The following is a 25,709-nucleotide window of genomic DNA, read 5'->3' as shown; positions in this document are numbered from 1 at the left end:
GCTGTCACTTCTCTGTCTCCAAAGTAGCATCATCACTCATCCTCAGAAATCTCTTTCTAAATATTCTGTCTTTCATTTAGCAAAACAGTACCACTGCTTTGCTTCCGCTAAAACCATGTTATTTCTTTAACTTCTCCCACCTTAGCATCTGGAATGCATCCTTTGTGGGCCAGGTTCTCCAGCATATACAGTTACCTCTCTGTAAATGGCAACACATCTTCAGGATGAAGATAAATATTTCCCTCCATGCTCTCAGTACCTTTCCTTGTTCAGTAATTCCAGCCTCCTTCAAAGACCTTCTCACTACTCATCAGGTTTTTACTCATACCATCTACAGCACTACTAATGGTCTGTTTGCCAAACTCATAAGATACCAGCTTTAAAATTTGATCTTGACATAAGTCTACAAATCCAGTTTCTGTGGCTTTTCCCCCTTTGTTTTTTCATTTTGATTTATTTTGGGGGAATTTTTTTTTTTGGAGAATGGAAGACTATGGTTTTTTTCTAAGCTCTAAAGAATACACTTAACACTTTTAAAATGAAAGATCAGATGCTGAAGTTATTAGATGACTCCCAGCAACAGGGATTTAAGAAAAACACCTACAAATTTAACTGCTGTGATGAAATCTGTGCAAGGGCAACACTGTGTCCCTCTTTGTACACACAATCTTCCAACAGACTGAACTCAAAGGTTCTCATTCACAGTGTCTTCTTTTCCCAATATCCCAGTAAGTACTTCCCTCTCCTACTTTTTATTTCTCTCTCTGCTCTAGGATAGCCTGTGCTTAGTCCCAGCTTCTGCTTGCCAGTGCCAACAGAAACACATGCTGCCAAAAGACAGCAACACAAGCCCTGTGGAATGGCAGCTGCCACAAGGAGCCTGAAGCCAGGTAGGGTGGCCTTGAAGTGCAAAGCATGAGGCAGAGGTGAGGCAGAGGCAGGTGTGCAGAGGTTATGGCATGGGGAGACTTGCATGAAGCCACAGTCAGAATTTAAATCTTCCCTTCTCTGGCCCCTTGCTCCTAAGTCTCCTCCCCAAAATCTCCCCTGGGGTATACCCAGGCACAGTTGGCTCAGGCCACAGTGAAATGCTCTGGGAAGTTCTGGGAAAATCTGTTCAGTTCATTTTGAGGGACGCAAAAGAGAGAAAATACTTTCTCAGCTTAACGTTAACTCAGAACTAGTTTTGTATGCACGTACTTTAAAGGAGGCTCTTAATGTCACCAGACATTACTCAGATAATTTTGATCCAAGAATGTTTGAAGCTATCCAGGTTATAAATGATTAAGTAGCCGCCTGTAGTACTATGAAACTGTTAATCACACCCATTTAGAAAAAAAATGTGACAATAGCTGCCTACCTTATGTCTTCTTATTTTGAGATTGACTATTTCCATAATTGGGCAGACTCAAAAAATGAATTTTAGTCATCACAGAGCTTAAATAATAACTTTGAAACATCAAATTTCAAAATTACTGGATGCTGCATCATTTTAGCTTATGCAAATTTAACTTTTTCTCCCATGGTTCTGTGGCTCAATTAAGAGCTATCCTAAGCAGCAAGGCACATTCCACAATTAGGCAAGATATTATGCACTAAAAGGCCCCAGGTCAGAAGGTATAATAGGTAGGATCCCGACATGGGTTCTCCAGTCTTAATTTGGACTGGAAATCAACTTCCATCTCCTATCTGTACAGCCCTGGTACCCATTCAACATGTGATCACACTGTACATCATCATTATCAGTAGGCTTCACGAACAAAGATTTGGGAAGGGCCCTACCCATGTGGGTGTGTCCTTTGATCCTGCACAGTGGATTTTTTAGGTGAGGCACAGTTTGTGCAGAACTGGCCCCACCCTTTAACTCCTGAGGTTCATCTGCCATGGCCGAGCGAGCTTGGGCAGTGACAGTGAAGTCCTCAGGACTAGAACCTACAGCCCCCAGTATTGCCAGAAGGTCTCCCATCCAAGTACTAACTGGGCCCGACTCTGCTGAGCTTCTGAGAGCTGATGGGAATCAGGGTCAGAGTGGCATTTAACTGCCTTCACACTATATGTACGCTAGAAAGAAACCTTCATGATCTCAAGCAAGACTAAACAAATTAAACTCTTTGGACTGACATAGAGAAAAAAGATACCAAATAGCACTTCATTACAAAAAGGTCAGCTGGTCATGTAATTAAATCTTGTATTGATAATTTCGCAAAAATGAGTCAGCATTCAACTATAGTTCTAAATTCCTGGATTAACTCTGGCCTCACTCAAGTCAGTGGAAAATCTACCGTATATTTTGATGGAATGAAGGTCTTACTCCACTGTTGTTTGCGTGGTGAACTGCACAACCTTAAAGTTAGATGATTAAAGAGTTCCTGAAATATGTTCCATAATTAAATACATTTTCATAAACTAAGTCAGTTTTTAATAGTGTGAGTTTATCCATGAGTTAGACTAATCTATATTTAGTGAGCTAGAAACATTCATGTTATTATCTGCAAGAATGTGTAAGGAACAGTGTGTCATCTTTCATCATAAATGTTTTGCCTTTTTACATTTGAATTCAGACAATATTATCTTAATATTCTTTGTGCATGATGATCTTTCACATCGAGGACAAAGGTAACACTACATCACTTATTGTGCTCATTTTACTCAGTGGTGCTTTGACATCAACAGAAGTGTCATGATATACCGAGATATGATGTACTTCAGAAAAATTTGCAAGACAAAGAAGTAATTTTGCCTCTATTAAAAAGCAAAATGTTATGAATATTCTGTAGAAACAATGATTTGGGATTTTTTTTTCCCCTTTTCCTTTGAAGCATAAGACAGATTTACAGCAGAATTGCAAATTTCTTATTTGCTTTTTCAATACCTTTCTATATATAGCACTCTATTCCTTGGCTTTTAAAAAGAAAACTATTTGATTTAAGAATGTTTCAAGCTGAAGAGTATCTATGTAAATATTCCCTCTGAGTAAACATGGAAACTTCTCTATGAAGTACATGGTAATAATATGTTGCCTGTTCTGTCTACAATATCTGACTACTCCGTTAAGGCTTGTTATATGCAAATATTTCCTCAAGCTCCTCTCAGAGCTGCAGTTCTCTGCAGCTTTCAAGGAAGACATGGTTTCTTCAGTTATAGTTCCTACCCTTTGCTCTTCCAACTGCTAAATATACTTTTTCCTGTTGCAAAATCTGTGCTAAGTATTTAAACAGTTTCATGGAACAGTTTGGGTTTGAAGGGACATTAAAGATCTTCTAGTCCCACTCTGGATTTCTTGTAGGACCCCTTCAGGTACTGGAAGGCTGCAGTAAGTGCACCCCAGGGCCTCCTATGCACACTCCTTGGTTTCTTTACCAGCTGTGTGCTCTTTTATATAGGACATTTATAATTATCCAAGCTTGACATTGCACGGACAGCTCACTATTCCAAGTAATTTTATGGGTATATACCTACATACAATGAACTTTTTTTCAGAGCAATGAAATGAACATCCTTCTGCATTGGCATTCTTCTGCATTGGTGGAAAGCAAAGACATACAGTCTGATAAAGGTGCTGCTCTGCATTTTCCACAGCTGTAAAACTTCAGAGCTACAGAACAGACAGCATTTGCGAAGGACCAAAGCCAAAAAATGTGCATGAATCAAAGTAAGAGTAAAGGTTTCACCTGGCAAAGCCGACTCCTCTGCTGACTCCATTAGCATCTCTTAATATTCTGGTGGAAATGACATGTCCAAAGGGTTTCAGCATATTCTCCAGTTCCTGCTCATCCATGGAAACGGGTAAATTTGAGATGTATAGATTTGTGGGATCTTGCTCTTGTTGCTATGACAAAATAAGAGAAATATCCTCAGTTAGGCTTAGCACAATAGAATAGCTTATGGCTTGTACAACAAGGGCTATTCAAAATAGGACCAAGCCAAGAATTTATAGCTGCATTAGAAGCAAATCTGGGCAATCTGTTCATGATGGCAACATATTTGCCAAATTTCTTCAAACTCTCATGCATGTGCTTCATTCTGTGTGTGATTGCTCTTATTGAACTCAGTGACACTACTCATTTGTGGAAAATTACTCTCATGCACAAGCGTTGTTGAATTTGTGTCCTAATTTAGCAAAGAGACTGTGAAGAAAACGTGATTTCCATAAATGTGCTCACTGTTAACATAAATAAAGAACAAAAACTCAACACATATTTTAAGCAGATGTGCTTTCCAGCCTGCAGCCTTCCCATTCAACCCCTTCATCATGAGCCGGGTTGGTTGAAAACACAGAATGTTTTTCACAGTATCTTTTCCCTTTTTTTTTTTTGCCTAAAAAGTGTCTTCCTTCATAATAAGTAACAAGACATAGCTGGGCAGGGAACAACAGGGAGAGTTCTTCAGTTCAGCCTTAAGTCCTGATGACATAGGTCACATGTTTGTTCTCAGACTGAACCAAAATATAAGACAAAGCCCATAGTATGAATAATTAAGAAAACAAATTTGAAAGCAGCTTTCCCATTCTATTTCAGGTTTTAGGCTCAACTTTCCATTTTGGCAACCATTTCAACACCTATTCTTGCTTGCTGAACTACTGCAAAGAAATGAAAGAGGCATAGATGCCATATGTAAAATAAGTGTACTTGAGTAGTAAATAAAAACCTTGTCTACAGATAACCAGGTCTTGATTATATTAAATTAATTTAGTTAAGCCCTTGCAAATTTTCATGGCTCTGACCATTTTTATTGATACAAGTTTTACATAATATCTGATCAACTGCCAGTACAAGCCTGACTGGGATTAGGCAGGACTACATTATTTCAGGTAATGTTTAATAACCAAGAATATAAGCTACAGTCTTTGTACTGTGCAGTAATTCAGACAATACCTTACCTGAGAAAGTTCTCTGAGACAGACTTTTTGATTCTTTTTATTACACATTTTAATGGGTAGAATTACTGTGTGCTTGTTCAATACCAAATTGACAAGAGTATTACTTCTTTTTTGTCATGAGTTGTCCTAAAAACACATTACTAATCTTGCAGCAGCACTGCAGTCTTGCACTGTTGTGAAATTACACACAGTCCTGCAGCCATCTGCCCTGGTTTAGCCAAACTAGTTTCAAATTACACTCCATCAAAATTATTGAGGATATGCCTTGTCAAACACAATCATGCATTGGGTTTCTAGAAGATGTATAAAGACAGGACAGAACCAAGATGTTTGCCCCATCACTGCCTTGTACATTCAAGGCCTCAAAAAGAGCAGAGAAATTGTTTCAAGCTGTGATGCACACAACCCATCTTTGCAGGGACATGAATGACTCAGTCAGGTCTAATGTAGCTAAATAACAGAATCAGAAGCCAAGGAAAGTTTTCAGTTTCTCTTACTCCAGCCTCAAGGGAAATCTTAGCAGTTTTGGATGACACAAAAAACTGAAAATGGATACCCCAAAATGGTCCAAAGTCAGGAGGTGATAACACTCTTTTACTGCTTAATTTGGATTCTGACCTACGGGATGAACGCTTGCCTTTGGACATACTGTTTAATGCCCACTGCATTCTACTTTGCATCTCCAGACTCCTTATCTCATACATTACCATCCACATTGAGTTCTCCACTATTTTACAAAATGCAAGTAAAAGAAAAAAGTAAGCATGTTTTCAAGCTGCTGTCCATAAAAGTTATTTCCACATCTTATAGTAAGGGGCAGAGGAGAGGAGAGGAACACCACAGACAGGAACAATGAACTTACTGCAATTTGAACTGAAGTTACAAACCTCAAACCTAGAAAAACATTCTTTCCCTTTCCAGTTATCTTTCCCTGCAGTCATCTTCCTTCCTCTCACACCAATTTGCATTTATACAGATCCAAAAGCTAGCTCCTCTCCAGTACCAAAAGATGTTGGTGAGTATTAGCAATGTGAGGAAACTCACGTAAACAGTCCTGAAGGGAAGGTAGGCAAGAAAAGAAAGGAATATTGCTTCAGATCACACTTTTAGCTTTGAGAAAAGCAAACAAAAACTCCCAACATTTTCTTTCTCCTCCCCCCCACTCCACATATTTTTCCCCTTTCGTGTGTGCAAACTGTTTAAGTTTTATTGCTTGTTACTTTGCCTTGCACCACAACAAAAATGAAAGATGTAGAAGTTCGGAAGCATCTTCAGTGTTACTAAGTACTTTAAAAATGCGAGCACTAGAGGCAGGTAAAGCAGAGGCATTTGAGAAGTAAATCAAAGCAGAAAGGTTTGCAATTCCAAGAGGCACAGTTCTTCAGAAATAATCCCATTGTTTTGCAAACATCTACCCATTGATTGGTTAAGGACTTTGATTAATCCACCAATCAGTGCTCAGGGACTGACATCCCTAGTTAATATTTACAAAAAATATGCAGGTGAGATCCCTGTAGCCAAAGGCCAGACAAATATGGAAAAGCAGAGTTACGCATCAGTGACTTCACGACAGCCTCTGCTTTCACAGAAGCGACTCAGTCCTGCAGAATATTAAAATGAGAAATTTTCTTTTGACTACTCAGTTTTCAAGCTGGCACAAACAAATAAAATAAACAAGAACCACTGCCAATGTGTCTCACTTCTGAACCAGGAACACTTAAGCCTTTTAACTGTGCTAGAGATTAAATGTTGTTTTAAATATCCATGGAAAGTTAGCTGCACCCTGAGGATGAAAGAAAGACTAGCAGGCCATAGTTACACACTAACAAGGATTTGCCAAGCCTATCTTTTATCAATATGAGAAATAAGAGCTGCAAGCAGAGCGAGACAGATGAGACCACTCACGCTACCTCCATAACACAACAGTGCTTTCTAAGAAAAGGAAAAAAATTCCACATTATTTTCCTTACTATACAAATATAACATTTAGAGAAATACCCCTTTCCTTTACAGAGAAATATCACCCCACAAAAGCCATATATCACACACCAAACTGCAACAAGATGAAATGCCCTCACAGGGATGCAACCTGGAGCTGAGTAGACTTTACAGGACAGGTGCAGGACCTGGCTGCCCAGTCACCATACAGCCAGATCCCATCACCACCTACCCTCACAAGGCCCTGTTCCTCAGGCTTGGCCCCCTTCCCACTCTCTGGAACTGAGACTTCTCATCATCTTTTTCAGTTGTGCAGAGATCTCCTCTTCATCACGGACCTGTTGACATGCCTCTCATTTTGCCAGTCTTTTCATCCTAGATTCCTCAAGGCCCTGCCTGAGATATTCTCTTCCCCATCCCAGTGCCATTGCTGAGCTTCTTTGTGTCAAAGAAAAGTGTCCTGCTGTTCAAAATGTGCCTATTTGCTGACAAGATAAACCTAATGAGAACGGCAAGTTCATGCATCCCATGAACTACCAGCCTTCCATAATCCTAACTAGTTGACAGCCAGGTTTCTGCCTTCAGTGAAAGATCACCTCCCATGGTTGTAAGACTGGTGGGCAATGGTGGTGTCTGCATCCACATAGTGTGCCTCAGGCTCCCCCTGGTTCATTTAAGTATTTCTATGGCTTTTCACCAAACAATAAATAATGCTACTTCCCAATTAGAGATGCTAAAATCCCATTTATTATTGTCTTCAGTTCCAGCTTGGACTGACTGACCAGGACAGGAAGTGAAGGGGTAGAGTGGCAGAAAGTCACATCCTCACCACAAACAACTCCAACAGCACTGTGCCTTCAATGTTCTGCAACCGGTGACTTGGAGACACTGCAGTGCCGCCACCATTCCAGCAGAGTCTGGTCTTTTCTGGTCCCTATTTCATAGAATCATAGAGTCACTAAGATTGGAAAATACCTCCAAGATCACCAAGTCCAACCTAACACTGCCAGGACTGTCGCTAAAACATGTCTCTAGACAGCACATCTACATGTATACTGAACACTTCCAGGGATGATGATTTTACTACTCCCCTGAGCAACCTGTTCCAACCCTTGACCACCCTTTCAGTGAAGAAATTTACCCCTGCAGACCACATAAGACACACTAAGCTAGCCCTGCAGTGTGGGGGAATGACAGACCTCTTCACACCATCTTCCCAAAGAACAACGGTCTCTCAGGTTTAATCCCCCATGCATGAGAAGGGCTTTCCCAGGGGAACCAGGGCTGGCCACTGCAGCTGAGTGCCATCCTGAAGGCTCATAGGAGGAGAGGGCTGCTGAGAGCAGTGGAGGACTCACTGCAGTGCAGCAGCACAGTTTCTCTGCCTTTCTTAGATCCTGTGTGCCAAATGTGGATAAAGAATGGATACAAGAGCAGGCCAAGTTGCTGCTTCTCGACAAGAGTAGTAAGGCAGCTGTGGACTCTGCTGTGTGTACCAGCTGCAGAAGCGTCATGCTCAAAGCATGCAAACTTGCAAGCTCCATCTCAAGCCACGATCAAAAGCCTGTTCCTGGCTGTCCTCACTAAAGTTTATTTCAGCCCAAAACTCCCATTCGACAGCCCAAGGATAGTAACATTTTCCAGGTACAGTTTGCACTTTCACCACAGCCCCAGAGAAACAGGGATCAACTCAGTCAGTCAGTTCCAACCCTATGAAATTCTGGCACAGCACCACACTCTGGGGCTAAGCTCATTCTGGGGTCCTGATATGTGCCAGTCTGTGAGGGTACATAGAGTGCCACAGAATGAGCCAAACCCAAAACAAACAAACAAAAAAATTAAGCCAATTTAAGCTCCTCTCAAGACAAGTGCGTGGCTTTTTGCAACTCCCTTTGCTCCCACCACAGCCTGTTTCACAATAATTGTAGCCCAAATACCTCAGTTGCTCTGGCCTAAGGGATCCAGGGACATTAGCTGCATGCAGACTTTGCAGTTGGGCCATTCTGACTGGGGATGTATCTGATAGACACTCTCAAAGTAGTCAAAATCTCAGCTAGGAAGTTTTAAAACTGTTAATACTGCAAACTAACAGTAGGACAAACCCAAGTTTTCGATTAGCTCAGACCACCTGCAGCAGTTATCAGCAAGTGTCCTGCTGCAAGGCTCTGGAGTTCAGCAGTTAGGAGCAGTACCAAGGAAACAACTAGAAATTTTGTTACTGCCATTTAGCAAGAACTGGACCAGTCACTCAGCTCCCAAGGCTTGTGCCAAAAAGGCAAAATAATTTTATAATGCAGAGGATTTGAAATGCACTTCACTAACAGCATTTGAAACAGAAAAACAAAACAAAACAAAACAAAAAAACACCAAAACAGCGGAGGGCGCGCTGCAACAAGTTTGCTGTTTGCTTTGCTGGGCCCTCCCAGACACTTTTGAAAGAAAGGACAATGTTCAGATGGGATTTGCCCTCCCATCTTGACATAATCTTTGGAAGCAACATATGAAAAGCTGAAAGAACAATTCCTGCTGGTGTGAGCAGAGGCTGAGTCTCTTTACGCAGTACATTTAGTAATGCATTCCTTAAAGACACATGTGTAGGGAGGGGTGGGCAGGTTTTGGCTATGTTATTTTTCCCAAAAGGAACTCCAGCCTCTTGTAATCTGTAATCTCAGCAGGGCTGGAAACTGATTGTGTTTGGTTTATCTGGGAACCTTATGTACCAATTCTTTTTATTCAATCTAATTTATTTCTCAGAACAGTTTGCTCTAGGAAACCATGTTGATAGTTCAAATTATTTCTTCTTCCATCTTCCAAACTTATTCTGGGAATATAACTTTGTATATGGATTGATATTAGATTCTGAACTCATCTTTTTAAATATATAATGAAATATGTATATTAATAGCTCACATGCTTTTCTGGTCTTTAATAAACTGAAACTTCATCATATTAACAATGACACAGGTCAATATTACCACTGACACAGGTCAATATTACCATTCACCTTTGGAAGCATGGTCCCATCTTTCTGGACATTTTAGACCCAGCTTCAAATCACCCTCGGTCAGTATTTTCCCCGAACTACTTCATCTCTGCCTTATGGCCACTGCCCAGATCTTCAGCCTGTGCATGTAACCTCTCCTCGCCTTTAAAGATCTGCATTAAACTTTTGTTTCCTCTCAAGATAAAAAGAGTCATACTTTTTATAGAGAAAGCCATTTATGTGGAACCATTTATAAGAAACCAGATCATTTATATGGAAATATTTATGCACTATTTCATAAATTTTCCAGTGTTTGCTCACTGTTTTGAAAACTGTAGTTGTATGGTAGTATCAGTCTCATCTTCAGTTTACTACATTATTTCTAAACTGGATTCTGTACAAGCCACTGAGCTTAAACGAAATTCAGAGGAAGCATGTAATACTTTCTCTCAGTAGATTCATATTCAATAACTCTTCTAGTTACTTTATTTTTTAATATTTACTTTATAAGTACTACAGATCATGAGAAATTTCCAAGACCTCTGAGACATTCATTTAAAAGCTGATTTGATGTGCATTTGATTGGATTGACACACCAAAAGTCTGAATTAAAAGACTTTCCCCCTTATTTTCTGTTGTTATTCCACATTAAGATGTCATATTTTTTCACATATATAAAAGATGCCTGACTTTCAGACAGATTAAGATACTGAATTTATAATTTATGTATTTAACTTTAGCTCTAATACCTAAAGTCTTCAAGTAACATTTGGGAAGGTTCTCTCTTCACTGACCTATCCCAGTACAGCAAGATGCTCCTAAATTAGTTATCACTGTTACACAGAACGAATATAGGTTAGTGGTGTGAAAGTCAAAAGAAAGTCCTGGTATCAGAGAACTGATGGCAGGAAAACCTCTTCTTCCATCTCAACAGGGGTGGGAGGGCAGGGTACTGTGCAGTGTTTGGGGATTGAGATCTTGCCTGTGTATGTTCAAGTGATGCCTTTCCAATCAAACACTGATTTGAATTAAGTGATAGTAGCCCTATTATCAAAGACTTTTCTAATTTTTTAATAAGAGGGAAGAAACAAACTAACAAATGCACACAAAACACTTGCTATAGCAATGGTCCAGACCACATAGCCTTCCAGAATTGTCAATGACATATTTTGAGTCATTACTGCAGTAACACGAGGTGAACAAAATGAATCAAGTGCAGCTGCCAGGGTTTCCTTTGACTTATTCCTTGCTTATTTGCATTCCTTTGTGTGGGTACATTTTTAACAGTGTAGACAGCTAAATCAATGACCAGTTAACTATTGAGCCCTGGCTGGCTTCACTCTCTTGTTGAGCAGCACACCAAAAGGCTAACAAGACTGTACAGAAAACCAAAACTTTACATGGATTTTATTAGTGCACTAAGTATGAATAATCCAACAGATAGAGTTGAAGGGAACTGGTAAAACTGATATTGGTCTCCTTGTCAAGAGTCCTTCCAAAGCTATTTCAAAGAATCATAGAATTGTTTAGGTTGAAAAAGACCTTTATGACAACTGAGTCCAACCCTTAACCCAGCACTGCCAAGTCCACCACTAACCATGTCCCTAACTGCCACATAAACATGTCTTTCTAATACCTCCAGTGACTGGCTGTCCACCACGTCCCTGGTTCCAATGCTTGATAAGCCTTTTTGTGAAGAAATTATTCCAGCTATTCAATCTAAACCTTCTCTGCTGCAACTTGAGGCCATTTCCTCTTGTCCTATTACTTGTTACCTTGGAGACTGATCCCCACCTCACTATAACCTTCTTTCAGGTAGTTGTAGAGAACTGTAAAGTCTCCCCGAGTCTCCTTTTCTCCAGACTGAACAACCACAGCTCCTTCAGCTGTTTGTCATATGACCTGTGCTCCAGACCATTCACCAGCTCTGCTGCCCTTCTCTGGACATGCTCCAGCACCTCAATATCTTCTTGTACTGAGGAGCCCAAAACTGAACACAGGATTCAAGATGTCACCTCACCAGTGCCAAGTACAGGGGAACAATAATTTCCCTGGTCCTTCTGACTGTACCATTTCTGATGCAAGCCAGGATGCCATTGGCCTTCTTGGCCACCTGGGCACACTGCTGGCTCACATTCAGCTGGTTGTCAGCCAGCATTCCCACGTTCTTTTCCACCTGGCAACTTTCTAGCCACATTTCTCCAAGCCTTCAGTGTTGCATGGACTTGTTTTGACCTAAGTGCAGGACAGGGCACGTCACCATGTTGAACTTCTTATAATTTTGGCCTCAGTCCATCAATTCAGCCTGTAGAGATGCCTCTGTAGAGCCTTCCTACCCTGCAGCAGATCAACACTCCCACCCAACTTGGTGTCATCTGCTAATGACTGAGAGTGCACTTGATCCCCTCATCCAGATCATTAATAATGATATTAAATTGGACTGGCCCCAATACTGAGCCCTGAGGGACACCACTCATGACCAGCCACCAAATGGAGGTAACTCCGTTCACCACCACCCTGTGCTTAGCCAGTCAGCCAGTTTTTATCCAGTGAAAATACATGCATCCAAACCATAAGCAACCACTTTCTCCCAGAGGATGCTGTGGCAAACAGTGTCTGAGGCTTCACTAAAGTCTAGATAGACAATATCCACAGCCTTTCCCTCATTCACTAAGCAGGTCACCTTGTCATACATGGCAATCAGATTGGTCAAACAGGACCTGCCTTTCATAAACCCATCCTGACCCTCTGGTTGTACTGTATGTGCTGTGTAATTGCGCTCAGGATGACCTGCTCCATAGCCTTCCTTGGCACTGAGGTGAAGCTGACAGGTCTGTAGTTTCCCAGATTCTCCTGTCCCTTCTTGTAGATGGGCAATACATTTGCTAACCTCCAGTCAACCAGAATCTCCCTGGTTTGCCAGGACTACCAGGTAATGATTGAAAGTGGCTTGATGAGCACTTCATCAGCTCCCTCAGTATCCTTGGGTGGATCCCACCTGGCCCCATGGTCAGCAGGTCACTATCCATTTTCCCTTTGATTCTATGGGCTTCATTCTGTTCAGAGCTCCACCTTCCAGCTCAACAGAGCAACTACTATTAAAGGCTGAGACAAAGAAGGCTTTAAATACATCAGCCTTTTCCTCATCCTTTGTCATTGTTTCCCTCCACATCCCATAAGGAATGGAAATTCTCCTTAGCACTCCTTTTGTTGCTGATGTATTTATAGAAGAATTTTTTATTGTCTTTTATGGCAGAAGTGAGATTAAGTTCTAGTAGAGTTTATTAATCCTAACATATTTTTGGGGAGAGAAGCCCTAATTATTATGTCACCATTCTCAGGTGTTTCTGTGGTTTCTAACAAATCAATAATCCTTCCATTCTTGCTGTTGAATGGATCTCCATTCCCGACCTCCACTGAGACACCAGAACTCACTACCACACTCACCCTGAAACCTTGGTGAGGTGCCCCCAGGCTTATCTCTAGTCAGCTTGGTTCTAAGCCTTTTCCACTTTAAAATTTTTGTATTGAACAGTGCTGGAGCATGAGCTACCTCCTGAACCATGACTGTCTAAACACTCAAGGTTTCACAGGGAAAATACTGAAGAACAAAGGACATTCAAAGAATATTGTCTTAGGTACCTTCAAAAGAATCTATGCGTTGTTTGATGGCCTTCCGAAGGTTCCAATATGTAAAGATTTAACATCCTGAGATGTTAAATCTCTCTTTCACCCTGACAGATCAACTTCACAGTAGTCACTGTGCCCTTTTAGATTGAGTGCTGACTACGTGTTTCATAAATTATCTTTCTTCTGTACACAGCCCGACCTGACTTTACCATTGTGATGGTTCACAATATATTAGCAGTGTGGTGTTTCCAAAGAGCTGCAGGAGATTTGGCCTCAGAATAATTATGCAACCACTATACAGCAATAATTAAGCCAAACACATCAAACATTACAAATGTAGCTAAAACTAAATCTGCGGTACCCATTTTCTGTTTAAGCCTGTTGTCACCAAGTCCTGTAAAAAGCCTGTTAACAAGGACACTTCTGAAAAGACACAGTGGTTCTGCACATGAACACAGAAAACACTCAGAAGTGCTATTCCAAAGAAAAGCATTTCTCCAATGATTTACAAAAGTATTTTATTATTATTTGTATAAGCAAATTTAAGCACTTCTAAGCTTTACAATGACCCAAGAAAAGAACTCTTGTCATTAAAATCCTTTGCCTGGGATCATCTAAGCAGGAAAGAGAGCTGTAACTTGGGCATCCAGCATTACTGTGCCATCACTGAAACACTCTTTGCAGTTACTTCTTAAACAAGACATAGGCTAAAATTTGCTTTACCAAATTTTGTCCAAAAATTACAAACAAGCAAATTCCTAAAACACATGACCTATAAAGAGAAAAAGAACAAACTATTGTAGGAAGTTATTTGTCACAAATAACTGTATCAGCTGCACAGTGAAGAATTATTTATACATACTGTTTTAATTAAAACCATGAACTTTAAAAGACTTCACAGTTTATATATACCCAGTATTTCTTCTCACTGTGCAAACTATCAGAGTGCTGTGCCTGCTGTGTAAGCTGGACTTAGCGTTCTTTTAATTAAGTTTGTTCATGGACAGCACAGCATTTGCTCAAGCTAAATATTGCTGGAACCGAATTATTATTGGTCTGTCCAGTGCAGAGATGCTGCAGAACCTTCCATCATGCCTTTCACCTGCCAATGGTGATTTGATTTGCCCTTTGCCTTGTGTGGGAGATATGGGCTTGAGTCACTATGGTTGCTGCCTTCAGAACATTCTATGATACATGGTGACCCTTTTCATTTCCACAAAATACTGTCATAACCAGAACTATCACAGACTGATATAAGAACCTATTATTCATAGTTCTGCTATTGCAAGGTAAGATTTTCAAAACTCCTTACTTCTGAGTTTTCCTAGAAACAAATTTCCACAGATTCAAACTTGCACGGTGCAAAAAAGGCAGATCAACCTCTGCAAAAATCCTTGTGTCCCTCTAGCTTTGAATATGTTTAGTCATCTCCATATTCTCTTTCACACTCTTTTATTGACTGTTTTGCTATTTTTATTGGCAATAAGTAAGAATCAATTAATGACTTCAGATGATCTGATGGTTGTTTATAACAATTTCTGAAAAAGCTAGCTGTGAACCCCAAAGCAGAACCTCACTGATAATGTCTGAAAGCATCAAGCTAATTTGCCACATGAGCAGCAATCTAAAGTGAATACCTTACCTATTTATTTCAATTTGTCAATCAATGGAGACCCAGTGAACTTAAGACACTGTCCCACTGCCCATTAGACAATATTGTCTCAAGTATGTTTGTTTGCTTTATGCTGTACTGGGTTAATGACATGCTGATTGATGTATATCTTGCTGGATTCTCTCACTTATATTTAGACAGACGTCAAATCCTTCTCCCCTGCAAAGAGTCAACAAACCTTGTGATTTAACTCCTACTATTTGCATTCTCAATGAATTGTGTTTTAAATGATCCTGTCCCACAGAACGGGGGCATTTGTGCATGTGCAACAGAGAACAAAGAGGTCACAAAGGACATTATGTGTTTTACAGAGGACATAGCATGAAATCAGGCCACAGTATAAACTTTCCATTATCAATAATGGAGGAAAGAAAACTAATTCAACCTAAATTGCCACATACACTAAATCAATAACACTAAATTAACAGCTTAACTTAAAGTGCTGTTAAAAAATAACTTAGAAATACACACTAGAACATCTGATTTTCATGGATTCTTGTGATTATTTCTCATTTGGAAAAACATGATATAACAAAATGTAAGTATTTAGTAGCAATGCTTACTTTAATTCTTTAACAAATATGTGCAGTGCCAGTGACAATAATTAGTCGATTTTTTAAAATATCTGTAAAATTCTCAGTGCAAAAATTTCTGATTGTAATAATATCTAAAAAAGAAACCTATAATTATTTGTTGCTCTACTTAAAATCACAACACTCCCAAACACCTAACATAAACACCAAGCATTTCAAGATAGAACTCAGACAATATAAAAGTCTTTCCAGAATTCTGCAGTTTGACTTTGCATAAGCTGAAACCTCAAAAGTTATGATAACAGATCCTGAAAAGCTGGCTTTGTGTGCAAAGCAATGTAGATACTAGAGTAAATGGTTAAAATTATTAGAAAATTTCTAGATCTTGGTTTTTTAGTCTACATTTTTCAAGGTGGCAACTCTCAAGTCTGGTGAGTCCTGGAGGTGATTGGGCTGTGCTTCCTTCCCTGAAAGTTTCAAGCAGAATCAATCTGTTCTCATGATAGTAACACTGGATCAAAAGGATTATAAATGGCATTGGAAACAAATGGTTTTCTCCCTAATTCACCTCAGGATACAATATCACTTGCTCAGGGCAGACAGAATCGGGCATTGTAGAAGACAAAGCTGGATTCCTCCAGCTGTAGATATAAAGCATTTCGATCAACTCCTATGTAGTATGTGGAGCCTGTACCAGGTGTTAGGGCCGAGGTTGCATGCTCCTCCTCAAGCTCAGCAAAGGAAGCAATGGGACTTCCTTAAAATAACAGGAGCATGACACAGGTGAGGGCTTTGCTGTCAGATCTCCCAGTGGCCAAAGGATGTCATAATGAAGCAGAAGCACACATTACAGATGTTTTCATTCACACATAACCTGTACTTGGCCAGGGTGGCTTTAGGGCTTTCTGTTCCCTATTTCTAGCAGCTGTTCTGCCTAAGAGCAGAGCATTTGCTCTGTCATGGACTGATCCTAACTGAATTCTACTGCAAAATTTTCCTTGTTTTTACTTGGCAGTATCAGTATCTGTGCTTGGAAAATATTTTCAGAACTACATTCAGACTAATAAAGATGCAAAGAACCCAGTGGATGCATTTCTTCTGATGATCATCAGGCATTTATTGTTTGCCTTTAATACATAATTTCAAAGCTGCAAGTAAAATTAAAGCCAACACGAATTTACACATGGGGTTAAATTTTAATCAATATTGCATCTATTCATAGATCAATAGGAACTGATGTGTTTCTCTTCAGAAGCTTCTCTAGATTGGGGCTAAGTCAGGAAGCTCAGATTTCTTCATGTGAAATTCAAAGACTTAGCATTTAACTGTCTACACTTGGACTAGAAAGAGACCATAGCTATTAACAGTAGTAAATTATCAGCACTGGGAAAGCATTAGGAGGTTTAAGAGGACTTTTTGGGACAGTAAAATGCTTTTTAATATTTGACCTACTGACCCAAAAGTGAATTCAAGCAGCACACAGATCCCATGTGATTGCTTGAGAAGAAAATGGAAGGCTTTTTTTGGTCATGTTTTGCGTTACTTCCTATAAACCACAAATGAAGTCAGAATTCTCTTGTCTGGGAATTCCTGTTGGGATACAGGGTGAGGCCTACTTTGCCTGAGTCCTTACAAACTGCTAGAGAACAGTTATTCATCTTGATGCACATAGCAGAAATAGAAACCTACTAGTCCTTAAGGATGGATCAATTTTCAGGGAGTCTGGATTCTTTTGACTACTACAGAATCCTAAAGAAAAAATCTACATAGACACTGCTTAAGGAAACCAATAGCCACCATAAAACACTGCCTTGACAGTTTTATTTTGAGAAACCTGTATTTAGCACAGACAAAAATACTATTTCCATTTAAGATCAGGCTCAACTCACAAAATATACCCTGCAGAAATATTTATATGATATCTAAATGCATCAGATGTAAAAAGGCAACCAATTCTCCTTTCAAATGTGACAAGGGATGGTTATCACTCAGAAGCACGACAGACTCATCATTACCACATTTTTCCTCTGTGTGAATTTTCAATGCTGAGTCAGCAGTTCACAGCTGAGAGTTAACAAAAAGGCCTTGAAATACTCAATTTCTACTCCCATAGATGAAAATGAGGCAATACTATGAGTAAGGGAAGAAAATGAAACTTTGATTTATTTAAAACATAAGATACTAAAATAGAACAAAAAGGCAGGGTTGAATGGCTGTGATTAACACTGCTGAATGCCAGGCACATTAGCAGCTGAGCTCCCTGTCCTCTCCTCAGCACCCATCAGAGTAAGTTGTGCGCAGTATGATGGGATTGCCCTGGTAAATGAAGTTGAGATTTGTGGCTGATATCAGGAAAGCAATTCGAAAGGGTTAATGATGGGGCTAAATTCCTGCCTCTTTGCCAGATCAATCAGGCATGGTCTTGGGCTGTCCAGGCTACAGTCTTGGCAGTCTTAGCACTGCCCCACTATATTTTCTTCTGCCAGAGAAGTTCACTGGTCCACAGCTGCAGTCAATGTCAAAAAGCAGAGCCTACAGCAGGTAGAGTGAAGCAGGGACTAGGATGTGCAGGACCACTTCGCTCTGGCCTCTGCTAACCTGGGCCTGTGACCAGTTCCAGGGGAGCTGCAGAGGCTACAACTAATGAACAAGAAAAGCAAAGCAATGACATGAAACAAATCAATAATCTGTGATGGCCACTGGAAAAGAAGCAGAAGTCTCCAGTTGGATGATGTAAGGAAGAGGGGTCAGACATCTGTGGCATTCCTCATAGCCTGCTTGGGAGAAGAGCTAAGTGTCAAAGCTTCCCTTCCCTCCCTCAAAAACCCAGCATGACTGGGGAAGAAAACAATATTTCAGTGTATATTATGCTTTTTATAGGCAGAAAATACGGATCTGAGTGGCTCAATGCACTACCTAGAGGTTTGCACAAGTCAGGAGAGAGTAGTAGACACTACTATAACCCTACAGTACTGGGCGCACAAATGAAGGACAGAGAAAGAAGTACAAGAAACATGATTCTTCTCTTGCCAGTTCACGAAAACAGAGAGGGACTTTTACAGTACTTTTCCATCTACAAAGAACATAGTGCAAGATGGAGGGTGGGGCTGGGGGGTCAGTGAGTCAAAAAGGACTCTATGAATTCTCTTACTTCCTAAACCCAAGGAAAGTACAAGTTCTTATTGAGTTTTCCTACAAACCTTTCATTAGTTCCTTCTACCTTTACTATCAGCTAGAAGAATGTAGTTTTCTGAGCAGTAAATGCTGACTGAAGTTTTCCAAGCCAATGAATGTTTCAAGTTGCATATTCACAGGGGAAAAAAAGGCAAAGTCAAAAATTATCTGCAGAAGGAAGCAGAAAACCACTCTGAAATTAGGACAGGTATAGCAAGGTGGACAACATGGCCAGTTCTATTCATCTATGAATGACCAATGCTGAGTTATAAAGCACATTTTCTTAAACCATGAGAAGCCATAATTTGATCCTACTGGGGAGAGAAAAAAGAATTTCCCTCTGCTCTAGACACTGATGTGAAAGGGCAAATGTGCAATTCTTGTGGTAGAAATTAAGAGCTTTGAGAAGGCCACTAAGCAAGGATGTCTGGCATTCAAAATGAAATAATAGACAGTTGTCTGCAGTCAGCTGGTGAGATACAGCAGGACTGGGGTGGCTGAGCTGGAGCTGTGCAGCACAGGGCTATTCACAGAGTGGCAAGGACAAGTTCAGAGGTGTTGCTCTGTGGAGCTTATGTAGTTCATTGCTTTTGTAACCAAGAGACCAGGAGGCAAACTGCACATGGATGGCACAAGATGATATAAGAGAGCAGTATAGCAGAGATTGAAAGATAGCACAAATTGAAATCAAGATAGAGTAAAATACTTGAGCCTGAGTACACATTACCAGTTGCTGTGAGACAGAGGAAAGGAACAAGAAAATGGCCCAAGCCCTGTGACTCTCTTTTTCCCTCTGTTTCCAGAAGTCTCGACTTGGCTGGCTGTGACTGGTCACATCAAGGAAGTTGTACTAACTGGCTTGTGAGAAAATGCACTAGCATTCCAATATTAAGCTCTCTGAGGCTCACATTTACCTGTTCTTACATCAGTGTTTTAGCTGTGGTTAATGTATATATGTATATGTGTGAGCCTGTGTGTGTGTACATGGATGAGAATCACAGAACAACCTGGACTGGAAGGACTTTGAAAATCATCTAGTTCCAATCCTCTGCCATGGGCAGGAACACCTTTCACTAGACTAGGTTGTTCAGAGCTCCATCCAAGCAAGCCTTGAACACTTCAAGTATGCAGCATCCACAACTCCTCTGGGCAACATATTCCACCACCTCACCACCATCACTGTAAAGACTTTCTTCCTAATATCTAATCTAAAGCATTAGCTAAAGAATATATCTAAAGAATTTTTTCCTAATATCTAACATAAACCTACTCGCTTTCAGCTTGAAGCCATTCCCCCTCTGCCTGTCACTACATGCTCTTGTAATTGTCTCCCAATCTCTCTCTCATCAATGGTGGAATGACGTGTTTAAGTACATAAGTACAGTGCTATGTTACATATGGAACAACTAAATATACACATAAAAGTGCATTGCAGCTTAAGCATGCCTTCAGTTTTGAAGATCTGGCTAAACAGATGCCTAAGTGTAAAAACATATAAGACTACATCCAGACTTCCAAAAAAAGGAGGCACATTTGCAATTATGCCTCTTATGTGTGAGTGACCATGTAGGCAAAGGAGGTACCCCCATACATAGTCACTTCATGGGTTCGGCTGGTGGTATGTTTGTGTGCAATTAAATATACTTGCATGTAATCATATTTTACATTTACTTGTATTTGTGTATAAACCATCCATATAAAAAGTGATGGCTGCATCAATCCAACAAATAAAGGATGTTATTATTCTCTTTCTGACTTATAAATCATAAACAACTCTGAGAACCTTCTGCAGTAATAAAACTGTGAGAGAAGATACACAGACTTGAGTCTCAGACTGGAAAAGAATTACAATTAGGCATTTTGGATGTAGTGGATGGCTGAGAATTAAAGGCAAAGGGAAATCTGCAGCAGAGTGTAGAAACAGTGGTACGGTTCTCCTCCCAGGATGCTGAAAGCTGGACCTGGCTCTTGTGTTGGTCCTTAAATTGACTAATTCATCATGAAAAGGGAGAACAGCTTCACACTGAGAGAAAGTTTAGGTTAGATACAAGGAAGAAAGTCTTTACTGTGAGGGTGCTGAGGCACTGGAACAGGTTGCCCAGAGAAGCAGTGTATGCACTATCCCTGGAAGTGTTCAAGGTCAGGTTGGTTGGGGCCCTGAGCAATGTGGTCTAGTGAAAGCCCATGGGCAGAGGGCTTGGAACTAGATGATCTTTAAGGTTCCTTCCAACCCAAGTAATTCTATGATTCTATGACTTTACTCCAGTTTTAGAATCCTTTTTTATAACAAAAAACCATTAAAGAAAGAAACTCAAACTACTGAACACTTCAGGCTTCTGCATTACTTCTTTCAGGTGCTGTATTCATAACTTGTTTTCAGAGTGGGTTTAGTGAAAAGAAAAGCTGAAGGCTTACAAGCTGAACATATTGAACTAGCAGCTCTCTAATATTACACAAAGTAGAATGAGAGAGAGACATTTTATCATGCAAATTAGGAGTGCTTAATCGGAGGTCGACTTTTTATGCCAGTGTTTATCCTTGCTGATATTGATATCAGCCGTTGATGGCGTAAGATAAAAATGACCCAACTTCAACCATTTTTTGAGGAGGTAAAATGCAGTTATTTCTAAAGGAGGTAGGACTGAAAGGTACCATGTACAATGTCTTTAAGTGGATGCCTATGAAATTCCAGAATTTGATTGTGAAGTTTCCATCATGACTCTAGCAATTCCTGGTGGCACATGGTAAAACATACAGCTGCAGATGTGTGAGCTTTCTTTACCAGCCCCATAAACACTTTAAACCTGAGGGACCAAACCTGGTATTATGCAGCACTGAGAAATCTGTACTCAGCTCAACTTTGTCAACAGATCAGGTTAATGTTACATGTATTCTGTGGGCCACTTGCAAAAAAACCCCAAAAACAAAAAACAAACAAAACCCCCAAAACAAAACAAAAAAACAACAAACAAAAAACCTACTCACAAAAAGCCATGTCTCAGTTCTAAATATGGACATGGTCACATCTACATAAAACCCCCTAAAACCACTTAGGTTCTCCAAGAGAAAAATAAATATCCACTGGATCCCACTGAGTGATGTCTCAGCCTGATGTTGGCTCAGTTGTGGACCTGCAGATCAATGACTGTCGCAGATGGATAGCACATCCAGTAGGCTCAGGATGGGATCTGACACTCAAGAGATTTCCCAGCCTTACCACACCAGGGAGCAAAAGATGCTGGCTCTGCTGAGAGAAGCATGAACAACCTCTGCACCTTGTTTGTTTTTCAGGGGCAACAGTTTCAAGTTATATGACCCTATTTTTGTAGATCAATCAACTTAACCTGCTAGGCTGCATTTCACAGGTTCTTGAGATATTACACTATTTCAAAAGATCAAGCAATTCTCAGAGAAAGTGCACAGTTAAGGAGTAGAGCTATTAGCATTTATTCTGCTATTAAAGACCTGAAATTATAATATTTAAAGAGTTCAAAATAGTCAAGTGTGGGGAAAATATTTTGAAGGAGTTAACCAAATCAAAGGCCATGCAGTGAAATAAGAAGAAAAAACAAAATACACAACCAGCTTCTGTCACTTGAGATACGCCTAGAAAATTGTGTTACACTATCCCAACAGTGCTGATCCCCATATAAGTAACAAATTTCCCCACTGTTCAATTCAGCTAAAACTGCTACCCATTCTAAAAAGCTCCAAAATTAACATGAAGAAAAGAAATAGTATTCAAAGTCCACTTGAAACCAAGGGCCTGACCACTGTGGGACAATTAAAGAACAGCTTGGGTATATTAATCACAGCCTTCTGGCGTGGTTCCAAGTTGGTCAATTATAATCTGCCTACCTCAAATTCTCCCCAGTTTCAAATGCAAGAATTATTTGTGATTTCCTTCCTATAAAAAGTGTTGTTTAGCACAGCCAATAAAGACTGGTTTCATTCAAGTGGTGGGTGAATGACCCACATTGACTATAGAAAATGTGTAAAAGCACTTTGGGATCCTTCAGGAAGAAGAACACTTATTACATGGTCACTTTACAGTGCTTTTATTATTCTAAGAGGAATTACTCCTATCTAGATGTTTCTTCACATGCCTCCTGGTAACCAAGTAGTTTAGAATTTGGACTTGCTTTTCTAAAATTAAATTATGTTAGGTTATTTTTTCTTTAAACTTAAGAAGTTTGATTTGAAATGCAAGCACTGTATCACAAAGACAATTTAGGAAAACATACACAACTTCTTCTACTTTGAAAAATATTCAGACAATTTTTGAGCCAAAAAAGATTAATGATTTTTTATGGGGCTCATTAATCAAAAATTGTGTGTGCATGTTTTTTAAAGGACCAATTCCACCGTTCAAGTCAATTAGGTCCTCTAAAGCTATTACATCGGGAAGGAGCCACAATATTACCAAGACTTCCTGCAATATTGTTGAGACTTCCCCGAGTGTATTTAGAGTATAAAATAAATGCTATTATTCACGAGATACTGAATTGCTAAGCTTCTTAAATTTGTACAATTGGGAACTTGAAGTACATTAAAATGCTGAAACTCATTAAGAGCCCTTTTCACAGCTGCAAAATTGTTGGCATTCACAGCACTGCGTAGAACAATAAAACACTCCCCACACCTTTGAACAGGGCGACTTCCGTTCCTCCAGCTCTGCTTTAATGAATCACTGAGGCAGAACTGGTATCTAACCTCTCTGTCAACCTCCTTCATTGAAAGGAAGAAACAAAAAGCCACAATAACACTAATATTCTGAACAGAAAAGCATGTACATGCATACTGTACTAACCCTCCCCCAGCACAAAAACCTCAGCTATCACTGCAACTTTGTTAGAATATAATTCAATTTTCTCCATCAACAGAAAACAAACCATCTTCAGAGGCAGAAAACAATCCATGTTTTTCTCCCAAGCCACCCACCAAACTATGCTAAGCAGACTTTGTTTCCTTGGGTGTCATTTTTAATGAACCTAAACCACAGCATTTTGTAGGATGTTTCCACTAACTGTGCATTCCAAAAATGTCCTCCTGTCCTGATCACTAAGGGGCTGACTTTGGCCTTCCAAAGTGGTACCAGAACAAATTACCAGAGTCCTCAGCAAACTTGTGGATGCCTCATATATGTTTCCTACACATTCTCCAGCAGACTCATGGTGTTGGTCCTGATGATCAGAACGCAGCAACTTTCCAAGGTTACGCAAAATTCCACCCTTTCCTACTGCATCAGGATAAGCAGTGCCCAACCCTCCTCAGCCAGCAGCCAGCCACTTCGTATATCCAGAGAATGCAAACGGCACCGAAAAACAATCCTTCTCTTTGATCTGGTAATGGCATGTTCTGCCTCCTCCTCAGTCAGAGGGTCACTACTGCACCTCTCATATCTACAGGTCTCCCCATCCTAGGGCAAAGAAACCTAAGTCTTATCAACACCAATGTGCACCAGTTTGATTTCTTCAGCTGAAGGATTTATTTTTAAGTTTCCATTGGGCCACCTACCGCAGTTCGTTTTGGTATTTGAAAAACAGGAAAAAAAAGTCAGTAATTGACCAAAAATTAAGTCTGAGAAAGAACTATAGCAATAGTGATTATTCTAGAGATTTCACAAGATTCATCATAAGCTTGGTGCTGGACAAAACTAAAAGAAACAGTCTTGGGACTATTATTTAGCTTGTTAAATTCTATGAGCAAACTCTATCTGTTTACTCCAAACTATTCCCCAAAGCAATAAATGGATTGTCTCCCTGAGAGGGGGAAATTGTTCCCTTTCGTCCTCTAAACATTTCTGAAAGGAACTTTGGAAAGTACAATGACAAACTGGTGAAGAAGATTATGTATTTCAGAAATAAGTTTGAAAGATTCAACAACAAATATTCACACTAAAGATCACAGAATTAATTACAGGAAAAAAAGGGGTGGGATTCTGTGTGGGTGTTCCCGTCTACATCAAACAAACTCAAAGAAAGCAATATGATGAGGGAAGATTACAGAATGACAAAAACAAGGCATGTGGTTAAAGCAAAAGATATTTTGATAGCGTACAAGCTGAGGTGGTTTTGTTACTGGTAACAAAAACCACAGCTTTCAAAGCTTAGCTGAAGAGTACTACTCAAGCCCTACGGCTCTTGACAGAACACATGATTGGCACATGGGTTTGACTCTGTATGTTCATCTGGGACTACCCAAATCATACCAAGTGAGGAGAGCAATTTTCTTGCTGACTGACACATGAGCAAACACAAGTATACCTCCCCCATCCCTGTACCAGGATCACAGTTCTCAACTACTTCCCAGACACAGAAACTTGGGCCAGTTGCCGCTGGTGCATGGCCATCAGCTGGGTGGGCAAAGGAGGTGACTGCCTCCACATCAAATGCTGCAAGAAACACAGCAGTGGCACATCCCAACTATTTCCCTGAAAACAGACCCTGTAAGGAAAGGGCTGTACCAGTTTCAGCTGACTAGTTATTCTGGATTGAAACTGATTGATACTTGCATGGAGACACACAACTTCGATAGCAGATTTTTCCATCTGAAGAGGAAAAGAGTGCCCGGAAGAAAAAAACATTGTGAACAGCCTTTTATCCTTGAAGTGTTTTGGCTTTCCCTCCTGCATCCATCTTACTCTCTCTATTGGATCGTATCATTACCACAGAAGGGAAGGGGTCACTGTGGATTTCCTTTCTGAGTCCAACAGATCTCTACTTTCCACCTTCAAGTCATGATGTAAAAGCTGTGTTATACAGAGAATTTAGGGCTTTCTTTGTCCTATAACTCAGAGTGATTGAACGTTGCTATCTTGCATTTTGCAAACATAAAATAGAATGGCAACCTTCTATCACAATCAGACTAAGGTTTTGTTCTGTTGGACAATAAGACAAC

The 25,709-nt window shown here is 40.1% G+C and overlaps 1 protein-coding gene across 4 annotated transcripts in view; it reads right to left on the bottom strand.

The window, feature by feature from the left end:
* The window catches only part of RBMS3 (RNA binding motif single stranded interacting protein 3), a 708,641-nt gene that overhangs the window by 150,014 nt on the left and 532,918 nt on the right, over nt 1-25,709 (bottom strand). For all 4 annotated transcript variants that reach the window (XM_071561125.1, XM_071561126.1, XM_071561127.1 and 1 more), the window contains one exon: nt 3,672-3,829. In XM_071561125.1, coding sequence (XP_071417226.1) covers nt 3,672-3,829 — 158 coding nt within the window. The remainder of the gene's footprint in view (nt 1-3,671; nt 3,830-25,709) is intronic.

This window comes from Pithys albifrons, chromosome 7, assembly GCF_047495875.1.
Source record: "Pithys albifrons albifrons isolate INPA30051 chromosome 7, PitAlb_v1, whole genome shotgun sequence".
Lineage (NCBI taxonomy): Eukaryota > Metazoa > Chordata > Aves > Passeriformes > Thamnophilidae > Pithys > Pithys albifrons.
This window is presented reverse-complemented; position numbering and strand designations above follow the sequence as displayed.